At 36.7% G+C, this 13,311-nt stretch overlaps 3 protein-coding genes across 5 annotated transcripts in view; 2 read left to right on the top strand and 1 right to left on the bottom strand.

Moving 5' to 3' along the window:
• LOC149735159 (cadherin-23-like) overlaps positions 1-6,125 on the bottom strand; it is a 48,515-nt gene extending 42,390 nt beyond the window's left edge. For both annotated transcript variants that reach the window (XM_089879352.1, XM_089879354.1), the window contains exon 1: positions 6,015-6,125. The gene's annotated coding sequence lies outside the window, so the exon portion shown is untranslated. The remainder of the gene's footprint in view (positions 1-6,014) is intronic.
• LOC149735158 (monocarboxylate transporter 9-like) lies at positions 1,643-10,203 on the top strand. 2 transcript variants are annotated; one of them, XM_089879400.1, is made up of 9 exons: positions 1,643-2,001; positions 4,832-4,975; positions 5,680-5,843; positions 6,005-6,132; positions 6,907-7,047; positions 7,554-7,681; positions 8,058-8,182; positions 8,847-9,060; positions 9,683-10,203. In XM_089879400.1, exons 1-9 carry the CDS (start codon positions 1,779-1,781, stop codon positions 9,832-9,834), a joined length of 1,419 nt encoding a protein of 472 aa, XP_089735526.1. In that variant the 5' UTR covers positions 1,643-1,778; the 3' UTR covers positions 9,835-10,203. The 2 variants fall into 2 exon arrangements, with proteins under 2 accessions (XP_089735526.1, XP_089735525.1); XM_089879399.1 differs by having other exon boundaries at positions 1,644-2,001; positions 6,005-6,124; positions 6,893-7,047.
• Positions 10,204-11,199: 996 nt separating this feature from the next.
• On the top strand, positions 11,200-12,776 carry LOC149735157 (cyclin-dependent kinases regulatory subunit-like). The gene is made up of 3 exons (XM_089879433.1): positions 11,200-11,499; positions 11,835-11,962; positions 12,389-12,776. The coding sequence occupies exons 1-3, from the start codon at positions 11,441-11,443 to the stop codon at positions 12,445-12,447; spliced, it is 246 nt and encodes an 81-aa protein (XP_089735559.1). The 5' UTR covers positions 11,200-11,440; the 3' UTR covers positions 12,448-12,776.
• Positions 12,777-13,311: the final 535 nt, after the last annotated feature.

Genomic DNA, 13,311 nt, shown 5'->3' with positions numbered 1-13,311 from the left:
TCCCCTAAAAAGCTGCAAAAAAATAACTAAAACCGTAACCATATTTTTTATAATCTGGTACTTCTATCTCTACATTATACCAAAAGAGCTGTTTTATAATTACAACACGTCTGTCAGTTAAACCGTTTTATTAACAGAGTAAAAATGCAAATCAATGCTGAAATTCCCAAACAATAAAAAGGGACTTTGGCATGATCAGTATTTTGGACGAAAAGTCGGTCCTTTAAGATCACAAAGTAAACAATTGCCGGAAGAGCTCTTTCATAAAAAGTGCAAAAATATTCTAAAAATTGCAAAATTATTATGGCACTATACAAAACAATAAACAATAAAATCTGCATTTTTACAATTGCTGAAATACCCTTTCGTATTTATAATACACCTGGCAGCAACAACATAAAATGCAAAACTATTTTTGCATTATAACATAAACAAACAAATATGCATTGTTTAAAATACGAGGAATTATTCTCGTGTTCTAGAATAGAAAGCTCGGTTTTAACTGAAGCGAACACTCTGTATAACCGACTGCACTGTTTTGAAGGTTTATAAATAATTCAGCGGCTTCGAGACGTCGCCTTTTTCGCGTGCGCCGCGTCGTTCGCTCTCTTTCGATTAATATTTATGCTCAAGTTATATCGAGTATCGATTTCGGTTAATCCCCGTATCAAATACTGGCTTAAAGGAATACTAATCAGTCTATAATGTGGATTGAAGAGTATTGGTGTCAAATTGTCTACCTAGGCCGGGGTTCGAACCTAGGGGTGCCTTCCGGTTTTGAAAACAGTTGAGGTAGACGATAATGTAGAACTGTTTTGTGAAATTATTCTATTCTATATATATATGTGAGGCCCTACATCGTGCTACCCCATGGGACCTGGGGTTTAGACCAGAGTTGCCCCATTACCCCAACATCCAGGGTGCTACCATCTGAGTCATTTTAGTTGACCTATTACAACCCCTATCTCGCAAGATATAAACGACGAACAGTGTACCGACATCGCGCACTTACGGCATGACGTAACATTCGGTATCATGATGTCACAATCGATATTGTTCCAGTTTTTGCTTGAGGCATTTATCATTCGTCGTGTTTCATTGTTTCGTAACAATTAAATACAGATTATCGATTGTTACGTCATTGAATAAAACAAACGGAGTTGTAAAGATCAAAGAATAAGTGATAAAATCAGAATTTCTTGTTTGTTTTTGTTGAATATTGGTAAAAAGGCTGAACATTAAAAATATTACGTTTATAGGTACGATAAATGGGATTCTAGAATACACTATTTTAGAATTGTTTTTTGTATGGCTGATAATTTGGACAACCCATTAGTGACCACTGGGTTGGAGCAATTGCCGTTAAGTGTCTCAAGAAAACATACACCCACAATGGTAGCCGCGACAAGCCTTGAACCCGGAACTGTTCTACTTTAGACTGCGTTTAAATTTTGCGTCGCTTTACTTTTTAGCGTCACCAAACGACTAACAAAATAAAGAAGTTCTCACCAGTTGAGGTCGGTAAAGAGCGAACGCAAATATTTTGTTGGGTCACAGTTGTCCATGTGGTTCTCTCGTTTTGCAAAAAAAGAGAAGTTTTCCACAAAACGAGAGAGCGCAAGAAGAAGGCGCAAATCCGGTCTGGGTTTGTATTGTATCGCTGTATGGGCCGAACCACAACTCATAAATTATATATGTCATCTCAGACGAAGAAAACAAGTTTAAAACTTATTCAAAGCAACATAAGACTACAGCTATAGGCAGCTACATACAAAACTATGGCAAGACAGATGCAGAGATACATAGTTAGGCCTTCTGAAGCGGAGAGGTTAAAATATAGATGGGTCGTGTTGGCATGCTCGTTCGTGATTCGTATGCTGGTATTTGGATCTTTGTTCTCTGTGGGTGTTTTGTATATACAATGGCTTAATGACTTCGGGTCAGGCCGTGGGGAGACGGCATGGATTGGCTCTATAGCGGCAGGCACAACGCTGTTAATGGGTGAGGTTTTCTAATGGGTTTTATCCATTAACTTGTGTTATATATACAGTAGCCGCCTTTTAGTGCGTTTGAATGTGATGTATTTTTTAATGGAATTAACCCATTAACTCGTTTTGTATAGTAAAATAAGATGGGGCAAGATGGTTTAGATTTTCATTTTCTTTTATCGTCCCATTTGGTAACAAATACAGAATATTTACAAGATTAAAAACCGTATTCTCACGACTCCAAAATAGTGTTCTTAATTGTTCAAAACTCGTTTAGGAAATATGGGATATCATATGTCCCATCTTACCCCACAGTTATGTGTAGGTATTATGGCGTGTTTACATCAAAGTATCGTATTTCGGCCTATTATCGCCTACACACTTCTGCAACTACAGCAGTATTACCTAAAGCGGGGATGACGGTATTTAAAACTATCTTGCGGTCCTTAAAGTAAACCTGAAGTCGTGCGCGATATCATGCGTGTATGTTGTGTTGAAATCGAAACTTTATAAATTATATTCGCTATTATAGTAGTTGGGGTAAAATGGTACAGTATGTTGGGGTAAGATGGCTCATGTTTTCAATCTCCTTTATCGCCTCATTTGGTAGTAAACAAAGAATATTTATATAAACGTATCCTTACGACTCTAAAATAGCGTTGTTAATTGTTATAAATATGATTAGGAAACACGATAACGGTATACCAACACACACACTCATATATGTATATAACACTCCAGCATTGTATTGTCTGTTTACGCTTCGATATTCTGCAGTTTGTAAACAGACTAAGCAACAACAGACGCCGGAAATCCTACAGTTTTCTGGTGTCTGTAATTAATGCCTTGAGCTCTAGCGCTGTATGTTAATTATGACAACATGTCTGGTGCCTCGCGATAGTTGCACACCTCATGCTCGCTGTCAAGTTAGAATTAATGGTTCAAGGGTTATGAGTATTTATGTTATGAAAATTATGAACAAGGGATCCTGGGTTCGAATCCAGGTCAGGGTTGGAGAACCAGGGATCCTGGGTTCGAATTCAGGCCAGGGTTGGAGAACCAGAGATCCTGGGTTCGAATTCAGGCTAGGGTTGGAGAACCAGGGATCCTGGATTCGAATCCAGGCCAGGGTTGGAGAATCAGAGGTTTTAGGTTTAAATCTTACCCAATTTACGAATCATTACAAATTGTTTACGCCTTAAAGCTCACTTTACATTGGTTTCCCATGAGAGTTAAATGTCTGCGGCGAGCTCAGTGTATGACGTAAGTTATATTACAGCCGTTGAAACAACCGCATTAAAAGTCAAACCCGTTCAAGGCTCATTAAACACACAGACACCTCTGCTTTAGTAAGACATGTGTTAGAATTCAAAAGGGCATTAGAGAAAATTGTATGTATTTGTTGAAGGAACAAACAAAGAAATATCTACGCTGACTTGCGCTGAACAATGCTGGGTGTAGATATTTCTTTGTTTTTTATTTATGTCGAGGCGAGCTGGGCTGTAGTGTAAACGCCGCTAAAAGCTCTGTGCAACGGTACATTTATCATTCCCAAGATTCAGTTGTAACAATACCCTGACGGTCAGGGCCTGACCCATTCACAAAACAAACATAAAACTTTATCATTGGACATGAGGAACCAATACGTCATAATATGGCACTGTTCGTCATACAGGCCTTTGTTCGGTTTAAATATATATTGAAACGTCACAAAGCAAGTTCACTTAACCAGTCGTATTTTTATTACTCTGTATTGCCTAAACCAGGGATTCTCAACCTTTCATGGTTCGTTGCCCCTTTCACAGACACCAACACCCGTGGGCCCCTGCTCCGTCAATAAAATAACCTACATATGTTTTAACATATTTGCATATAGTAGGGTGGGGGAAGATGGGACACCTTTAGCACATAATATCCAAATATCCTGATAGTGTTTTAAACAATTAACAACGGTCTATGGGAGTCTTGAGGAAACAGTTTTATAATTCTTTGCATTTTCTTTGTTTACTACCAAATGGGACGAGAAAAAATAGTTAAAACATGTCTCATCTCCCCCCACCCTACTGTATTTAGGAATTTTATTTTCTGCATCACTTTGCAGCAATCAGCCTCTAAAATAAACAAGGCACGAGCAGGGGTGTATTATTATAATGCCCGTACTCAATAAAACAGTCAGGAAATCAAGCTATAAATTGTAAGATACAGGCCTGTACAGTACATACTTTAAACAAGCGCCAAATACCGCCAAACCGTCCGTCGTTTTACCGTTATTGTATCTGTCCTAGCTCAAATATTGTTATCATTATCGCCAAGTACAATACGATAAATATAGCCGGGCTGCCAGACATTAAATAAACCTCGTTTGGCAAATTTATTTTGCCTTTAACCCGTTGGTATTGGTCAAATAAAATATTTAGTAGGGTGGATGAAGACAGGACACCTTTAGCACATAATGTCTAAATATCCTGATCGTGTTTTAAACAATTAACAACGGTCAATAGGAGTCGTGAGAATACGGTTTTATATTTTTTTGAATGTTTTTTATTTACTACCAAATTGACCGAGAAAATAGAATGAACAGGTGTCCCATCTTCCCCCACCCTACTTTAATTTAGGCGATATATCTTATATGGGCGAGGTCTAACAGCGACATGACCTGGGATTTAGGCCAGAGTTGATTGACTCAGTGTACCCTAAAGTCTTGCTATAATTTAGACACCCACGTACAAATAAACTTTTGAAACGTTTTGTATTGATATCAATTCTATATAGGGGGAGGTCCTACGACGAGGCCTAACTTGTCATTTTTATCTATTCATAAATTTATTACAAAATATTTTTAGGTCCAGTTGGCAGCGCTCTTCTCGACCGTTTCAACTGTCGTCAAATTATCGTCGCCAGTGGTGTTGTCCTGGCAACGGCGTTAATAATAAGTTCATTTGCCACCGGGATCCCATTCTTATGTGTAAGCTTCGGTGTTGTAGCAGGTAAAACCGCATTGTGAAGTCAGCAAAAACCGCACTGATGTTGTCTTATCTTTTACTAGTGTATAGCCAACACACAAGAACAGTGTTGCCGAATATTTAAAAAAAAATCTATTTTTCCACAAAAAAAAAATATTATTCTTATTTTAAAAGATTTTTTTTTGTTTTTATTTTTTTTAAATATGCTGAACACTTGTGTCGTACTGCGTTGTCAACAGTATTAGTCATAGTTGACTCGTAAATCTCGCGGAAATTTGGGGGTTGTTTAAACAAGTTTATTGTTATTTGCTTTCAAGGCCTTTGAAAGTTTATATTTATGACCATTATAACCTAGTTGGTTGATTATGTTGTAAATCATTAGCGCATGTATATAGCCCAGAGTTTATGGGTTCGAGGCTCGACGCTGCTACCATTGTGGGCGTAAGTGTCCTTGGGCAAAAGTGATGAAGAAAATAACATTCCTACCCAGTGTGTGGTAACTGGGTCAGCGCCACCCCGACCCAGTGGTCACTAATGGGTTGTCTCACTTGTCAGCCATACATAAAAACAATTACCAAAAAGTTACATATATGGTAACTTGTAAGCTGACACAAGGTGTATAAAACAAAACACCTGTGTTATAACGACTGTCGTTTTCCAGCCACGCGAGGATAAAACAAATCACATTCATTCTTATTTTTATATTTACATATTTTTATTTCTGTTAGGTGGCGCTGGCGGAGTCGCGAATTTAGCAGCGGTGGTTTCCCTAAGCCAATACTTCGACAAACAGCGCCCCTTAGCGATGGGGGTTGGTTCCAGCGGGGTGGGAGTTGGAGCTTTTTTATTTGGATTCTTACAAAATATTTTCGTCGAGCAATACACGTGGAAGGTGGGTTACAAAACTTTTTCTCACGTTCTCTCGCATTTTTAACTTTTTTCTTACGTTCTCTCAAATAAATAATTTTTTTCTGCATGATCGATTTTACCACGTGACCTTTTTACATTTTTAAACACACGTGTGACGTCATATTAAATTTAACTACGTCATAGGGTTCCTTACTTTTGATTGGTGGGTTGCAGTTGAACGTCATCATATGCGGTCTTCTCATGATGGAACCTGAGCAATTACGTCACTATGACGTCATATGGAATTGGCGATCACATGACCTGGTAATCAGGTAGAACTTATAGTTGGTTATGACGTAACAATGATTAACAATGGTGTAGGTACGCCTAATTGTACGTAACAAACGAATAACCGCGTTGTTTATCGCGTCTGCTTTTAGCCTAGAGGTTTCGGGTTCGAGGCTTGACGCTGTTACCACTGTGGGCGTATGTGTCCTTGGGCAACTCAGTGGTCACTAATGGGTTGTACAAATTATGAAGCAATAATTGTAAGCAACAATCGAACAATATTGTCAAACAAAAAAATGTTTTAAAATTCTGAAACACGTATATAGTGACGTAACAAACGCCGCTTCGTCGGAACCATAATTGCTTATTCTACAAACACGTCGAAATAATTATGACGTATTCATCAATGACGTAAGACACACAAACTTAGATATATCTAGGATGACCTGCGTTGTACAAAGTTAAAGAAGACTTATATTAGGGTGGGGGAGATGGGACACTTTTTTGATCTATTTTCGCGTCCCATTTGGTAGTAAACAAAGAACATTCAATGAATTATAAAACTAAATCCTCACGACTCCCATAGACCGTTGTTAATTGTTTAAAACACAATCAGACATTTGGATACTATGTGCTATAGGTGTCCCACCTTCTCCCACCCAACAACCACTTCACCCCTCTAATAATATTATAATCGTTATATAATATCATATCATTAAAGCTGCACCGAACGTTTTGCTGTTTTATACCTTCGTTGTTTTAACGAACTTAATTTTCAAGAGATAAAACTATGGTATATTACAGAACACTGTACATAGGGTGAATGGCTCCACCAATTGCAACGAAAACTGCGACACTGAAATATTACAAGTGTTACCACATAAAGAACTGGAGTTGGCGCAAGAGAAACGTAACGACAGACGTCGAAGCACGATACAAGTTATACGGGCTAAAATGAAGTAATTATGTCATTTGATGCGTATGGTAGGGTGGGGTAGGATGGGACATGTTTTGATTCTCTTTTATCGTCCCATTTGATAGTTAACAAAGAATATTTACATTTATTATATAAACGTAGTCCCACGACTCTAAAGAAGCGTTGTTAATTATTGCAAACCGAATTGGGAAATATGGGATATTATGTGCTTACAGTAACCCATCTTACCCCACAGTACTATATGCCTATATTTGATATTTCATGCACCACGCCTGAAATTTAACTATCTGTATATAGTATATAGTTCACTGTTTTAGCTGTGGGAACAGAATTGTGGGGATATCACTTATATAGTGCATTGGTTAAGCACCCAAGGATACCGGGTTCAATGCTCGACACTGGTAGGCACATGTGTCCTTGGGCAAAACACTAAAAGGACATTGCTCCAACCCAGTGGTCACTAATAGGTTGTAGCTGTAGGACCTCACCCATATAGAATACAACACACACTTAATTAAGTTATTCCAGATTGTCAGAGAAAACGAAAACATTACTGAAGGACCCAACATTTTGGATTCTATTTTTTAGCGATTTCTTGTCCTGGTTGACACAGTTTGTGCCTTATGTTCATTTACCTGAAAGAGCCCTAATGCTCGGTAAGCAAAACCTAAGGTTAATGGGTTCAAGGCCCAGTGGGGTTATTTACAAAAATTCTATATGTTTGCTTTTTTTATGTTTTGTTGTTTTTTTTTTAATTTTTTTTTTTTTTCTAAAATTTACTAGTTCTTCTTTCTGTATCTAAAAATACATAAAACTCAAATATTTTTTTCGGACATCCATTTCATATTTGTTTATTTAAACAAATTTAGGTTTTGAAGTATTTTTTTAATATTTTGACTTAATTGGGTAATCAAATTTTAATTTACCTAACTATTACAATTGGAATTTTTAAAAATAATTTTGAATTAGTAGGGTAATTAAAATTTTAGTTCACTCTTATTACATAAAGTTAACCACAACTTATTTTCACAGGGGTTCATGAAGGGGCTTTTCTTATTTCTATGTTAGGCGTCTCAAATGCAGTTGGTAAAGCTGTATTCGGGATAATATGCACTCTGTTTGACCTTTCTACTTTCAATGTGTTTGTTGCTGCTCAGGTGATATCTATGTTTTATTCAAATCAATATTTCAAACTGAACTGCTGGCTATTTATTTCCTCGGTTCTATTCTATATGGGTGAGGTCCTTGTCGGAGGACCTCGGGTTTAGGCCCATTACTCCAACACCCACACTGAGAAACTATGTATGCTACTAGTTAGAACTGCCCTATGTCCTTGTGTATTATAATGTATTATAAAAAGTATTACAAGGGATTGTGAACCACTGTAGTAGGCGACCCAAATCAAATGGTGACCCAGGGGTTGAGAAGGGCTAAATTATAACACAAATAATAAAACCTTATCCATAATTTTGCTTTTTTTGTCCAGTAATGAGAGCTCTGGTTTCGCTTTTTGTCCTTACTCCTTTTATTCTTTTTTTACCTGAAACCTTTACCAATATAAACTGATTAAAAAAAATACACAATGTTTATTACTTGTATTTTACTCAAAAATACACTGCCAGACTGTCAACAAAAAAATCGCAAGTGTATGTTATATTTTTCTCCTTACTTAAAATACTCACTTAACTTATATCTACAATTTAAATCTTACATCCAAAATAAATTCAAATTTCAAATCCTATCTGTTATATCTGAAACTTAAGTTTTCTCTTTTCTGCAATCCCCTTTTTGTAAATAACTAAAAATAAATATAAATTTCAGATTCTATTCGGGATATCCACCCTCCTTAGCCCTCTATGCACTCAGCTCTGGTCCCTCAGCTTGTTTGCCATTTCCTTTGGATTCCTGAGTGGTAGTTATGGCCTTATGATGGTTATACCATCTAAGCTACTAGGGGAAGAAACCTTCACACTTGCTTATGGGTTAATGTTGGCTGGGGAGGGGCTGGGGGTTTACTTAGGCCCCCCGATAGTGGGTGAGAACTAGATAATAGATATATTTAAATAAATTATTCTCTCTTTTTAAATTCGTTTTTTTAAATTAATCTTTAGTAGTTTATCTGGTATACAAGTTCCGTTATATTTAGTCAGTCACTGCTATAGTGCATTCTGCAGGTTTATGAAAAAGCATATTTAAATGTTTTTAATCAGTCAAGTTTATATACAGTTTTATTACCCGGCACCGTGGCATAGTGGTTAGCGCGCCTGCCTGTAACCCAGAGGTAATGGGTTCAAGGCGCGTCGCTGCTACGATTGTGGGCGTATGTGTCCTTGGGCAAGACACTTAACGGCAATTGCTCCAACCCAGTGGTCACTAATGGGTTGTCCAAATTATCAGCCATACATAAAAAAAAATAAAATAAAAAATCCCAAAAAAATAATCACTCACAAAGTAACATACATGGTAACTCGTAAGCTGGCACGAGGTGTTAAACCCGTGTTATAACGACTGTCGTTTTCCGGCCACGCGAGGATAAAGTAAGTTACATTCATTCATATATTAAACTGTAAAATCCCATGCATACTTTTTATAAAACACATAGTGGACATGGTGGACCATGCACTAAATAAAAAAAATACTCATTTTTATAAATGCAGGTTGGATGTCAGATGTTTCAAACTCTTACGACACCTCATTCTATATAGCTGGTACTTGCTTATTACTGGCTGCAGTTATATTGTTACTACAACCAATAGTAGTCTGTGTGAGAAGACGGAAAAAAGTTTCAATTCGAAATGCATGGTTATGATGTCATAGGGGGCTTTAGTGAATAACAATTGCTATTGTTTTATCATAAAATAAACAATTTTTTTGCAAAATTAAACTTTAAATAGATAACCGCTACAACACAGTTTTGCTGAACTTTAAAGAAGTAGGTATTATTTTTGTTTTTAAAGACATTTTTATAGTAGATCTCATACTGTCGTTAAACTTATTAAATTTCTTTTATTATTTCATTTTATCAGCATTCAGATCTAAGCCCATAACTTAATACAGATCATATTGCTTTAATACGATGCATATACGTATATGGTTGCTGCTAAAATTAAAACACAATGTCGCCAAATATGCAAAATTTAAAAACATGCATTCCAATAAAGATTGCTTCTGTGAAGTACTTTGTCGCAGTTTTGTTATTTGTATAAATAGAAATACCTGGAAAAATATCTGTTTTTCGACTTGTGGTGTTACTGCAGGGCCCGTTGTAAGTCTGATGTTGATTTTATGATGTTTCAAATCATTGAAAGAGTATGAATCTGTGGGTGTTTTGGAAAGACTTGTTTAGTAATTGGATTTATGAGGAGGGTGATATAGTTGCCACTCCCATGCTCACAGTCGAGCTGCTGAAGCTATTGCAGTGTGTGGATAAGCAGACATGACTTTTGGTTGGTTTGGTCATTTATATCCTCGTGGGTGGGAACTTGAGTGACTTATCCATGGTTGCCACTCAAATGCCCACGGTCGAGTTGCTAAAGCTATTGCAGTGTGTGGATAAGCAGCCATGACTTTTGGTTGGTTTGGTGATTTATATCCTCGTGGATGGGAACTTGAGTGACTTATCCATGGTTGCCACTCAAATGCCCACAGACCACAGTTGAGTTGTTGAAGCTATTGCAGTGTGTGGATAAGCAGACATGACCTGGTTTTGGTTATCACACAATATTGACCATCGAAATAGCTTGTTATCTATTTGGCGGTTAGCCAGTTAAGTTAATATTTAACTCACTGTGTTTGCATACTGTTACAGTTTTATTAATTACTAAAATATTAAACTTAATCAAAAAAATATTAACTATGTGTCACAAAAGTATACCTGTAATGTAGTTTGAACATCATTATATTCAATAACACAACGAAATTCGTAAAAAAATCCTTGAATTCTTGCATTTGTGCGCCAAACGTCGCAAATCGCCCCCAAAAATGCCATGTTAAGATTTCTGTGTTAACGAAAACGCGGTCACGTGTTTCATCCCGACCAATCAGAGCGCGAGTTTATTTAGAGCGGATATTTAAGAATTCTTACTTATTTTCGCGGTTTGCATCGAACTTTTTAGAAATTTCTCGAGTTTTCCAGTCTTCTACATCAGTTTTTCTGTCAGTTTTGACTTAGATAGTGTCCACATATAGTACAGAATAGACAGTAGCAGGTTTTCGTTGTCTTAGCGAACATTTAGTGTGTATTTTGTTAGGGGTAAAGCAAGGCGCGGCCGATATTATGTTCACGTTTTTAACTTTACGTTTACAGGCAAAATAAACGATTAGTTGCTGCATATTTTCTTTTGAGCGTTGTTCACGCATTGTGATCAAAAAGCTGCCTGTTGCTTTATTTCCCGTAAAAATATAACGAAGTAAAAATGTCGGCCAACGATATTTACTACTCGGACAAATACTTTGATGACAGATACGAATACAGGTATATATATAATCTTTACATTATTCTACCGAAGATTAAAGAGACATCAACATGTTTTATGATTGTTTTAGACAGAAATTCACCAGTAACATAATTGAACTTTTTTCTTCTTTTTTATTAAAGGCCCAACAGTAATTCTCCTGTAAACTTTAATTAAAATTGAAAGCAAACCTATGGTTTTACAGTTTAAACAGGGTGTAGAAATAAAACTTCTCCCACAGAAATTTAATTCATTATTTGATTCATCTCATTGGTGACATTATTTACATCCACAAATGAGTGCCTGGCAGCAAAAATTTATATATATATTCATTTAACCCTCTATGATGTCACAGACACGTCATGTTGCCAAGAGAACTGAGCAAATTGGTCCCCAAATCTCACCTGATGTCGGAAGCTGAATGGAGAAGCTTGGGCGTTCAACAAAGCCAGGGGTGGATCCATTATATGAAACATGAACCTGGTAATTGCTTTGTTGTTGGTATATATTAAGCACAAAGTTACATACATGGTAACTTGTAAGCAGGCACGAGGTGTTTAAAACCGAACACCTGTGTTATAACGACTGTCATTGCCCCGCCATGGTGAGGATAAATAAGTTTCATACGCTGTAACTTGTAAGCGGGCATGAGCTGTATAAAACAGATTACCAGTGTTATAACGATCATACAAGGAAAAATAAGTTAGGTTTAACATCTGGTAAGGTCTAGATGGTAACACCCTTGGTGTTGGGGTAATAGATCTACATCCTAAATATTAAGGTGCCTCACCATTAAACCCCACTCATATAGAATAGAACATACATATCCATCACCCCAAACTTTCTAATTCGCAAACTTTTCTTGCAATAAATAACTGACGCACTGTGTTAACAATATTCCACTCACAGAACCTCACATACTCCTTTTTCGACGTGAAGTGCCGAATCAAATCTGCTCAAAATCATAACAAACTTCCAACCCTATTCATATTGTACTACTGAAGATGTCCCTACAAATAAGCAAGATTAACTGTAAACAAACTTACCAAAAAACTGTCATATTATCACTTATAAAATGGCATATTTACAGCAGACCTTTTCCTAATCTTCTGTATTGGTATGTATATACAGCTTTCTGTGATTGTAATTTTGCATCTAACTTTCAAACCAGTTAAACAATCATCTCCCAATAAGTTCTTCTCTTCACATTCATTGCCTTTCTTGGAAATCTAGGATTCAACGCTTTCTTTTGTACAAAGTATTTCTGGCGTCAGTAAACTTTTTCATTTCAAAATAACTTGGATTTAATTTCGAGAGGACATTACCAGGTTCATGTTTCATATAATATTTATATTCACAACTCTGCTAGCAGAGTGGTCTACACTAGCACTTTCAAACATGACGGTGAATATAAAGACGACATACAGTTAGAAGTAGTATATACTGTTGCTGTCATGCAGAAGTAGTATATACTGTTGCTGTCATGCAGAAGTAGTATATACTGTTGCTGTCATGCAGAAGTAGTATATACTGTTGCTGTCATGCAGAAGTAGTATATACTGTTGCTGTCATGCAGAAGTAGTATATACTGTTGCTGTCATGCAGAAGTAGTATATACTGTTGCTGTCATGCAGAAGTAGTATATACTGTTGCTGTCATGCAGAAGTAGTATATACTGTTGCTGTCATGCAGAAGTAGTATATACTGTTGCTGTCATGCAGAAGTAGTATATACTGTTGCTGTCATGCAGAAGTAGTATATACTGTTGCTGTCATGCAGAAGTAGTATATACTGTTGCTGTCATGCAGAAGTAGTATATACTGTTGCTGTCA

This window comes from Ciona robusta, chromosome 6, assembly GCF_009617815.1.
Source record: "Ciona robusta chromosome 6, ASM961781v2".
Lineage (NCBI taxonomy): Eukaryota > Metazoa > Chordata > Ascidiacea > Phlebobranchia > Cionidae > Ciona > Ciona robusta.
This window is presented reverse-complemented; position numbering and strand designations above follow the sequence as displayed.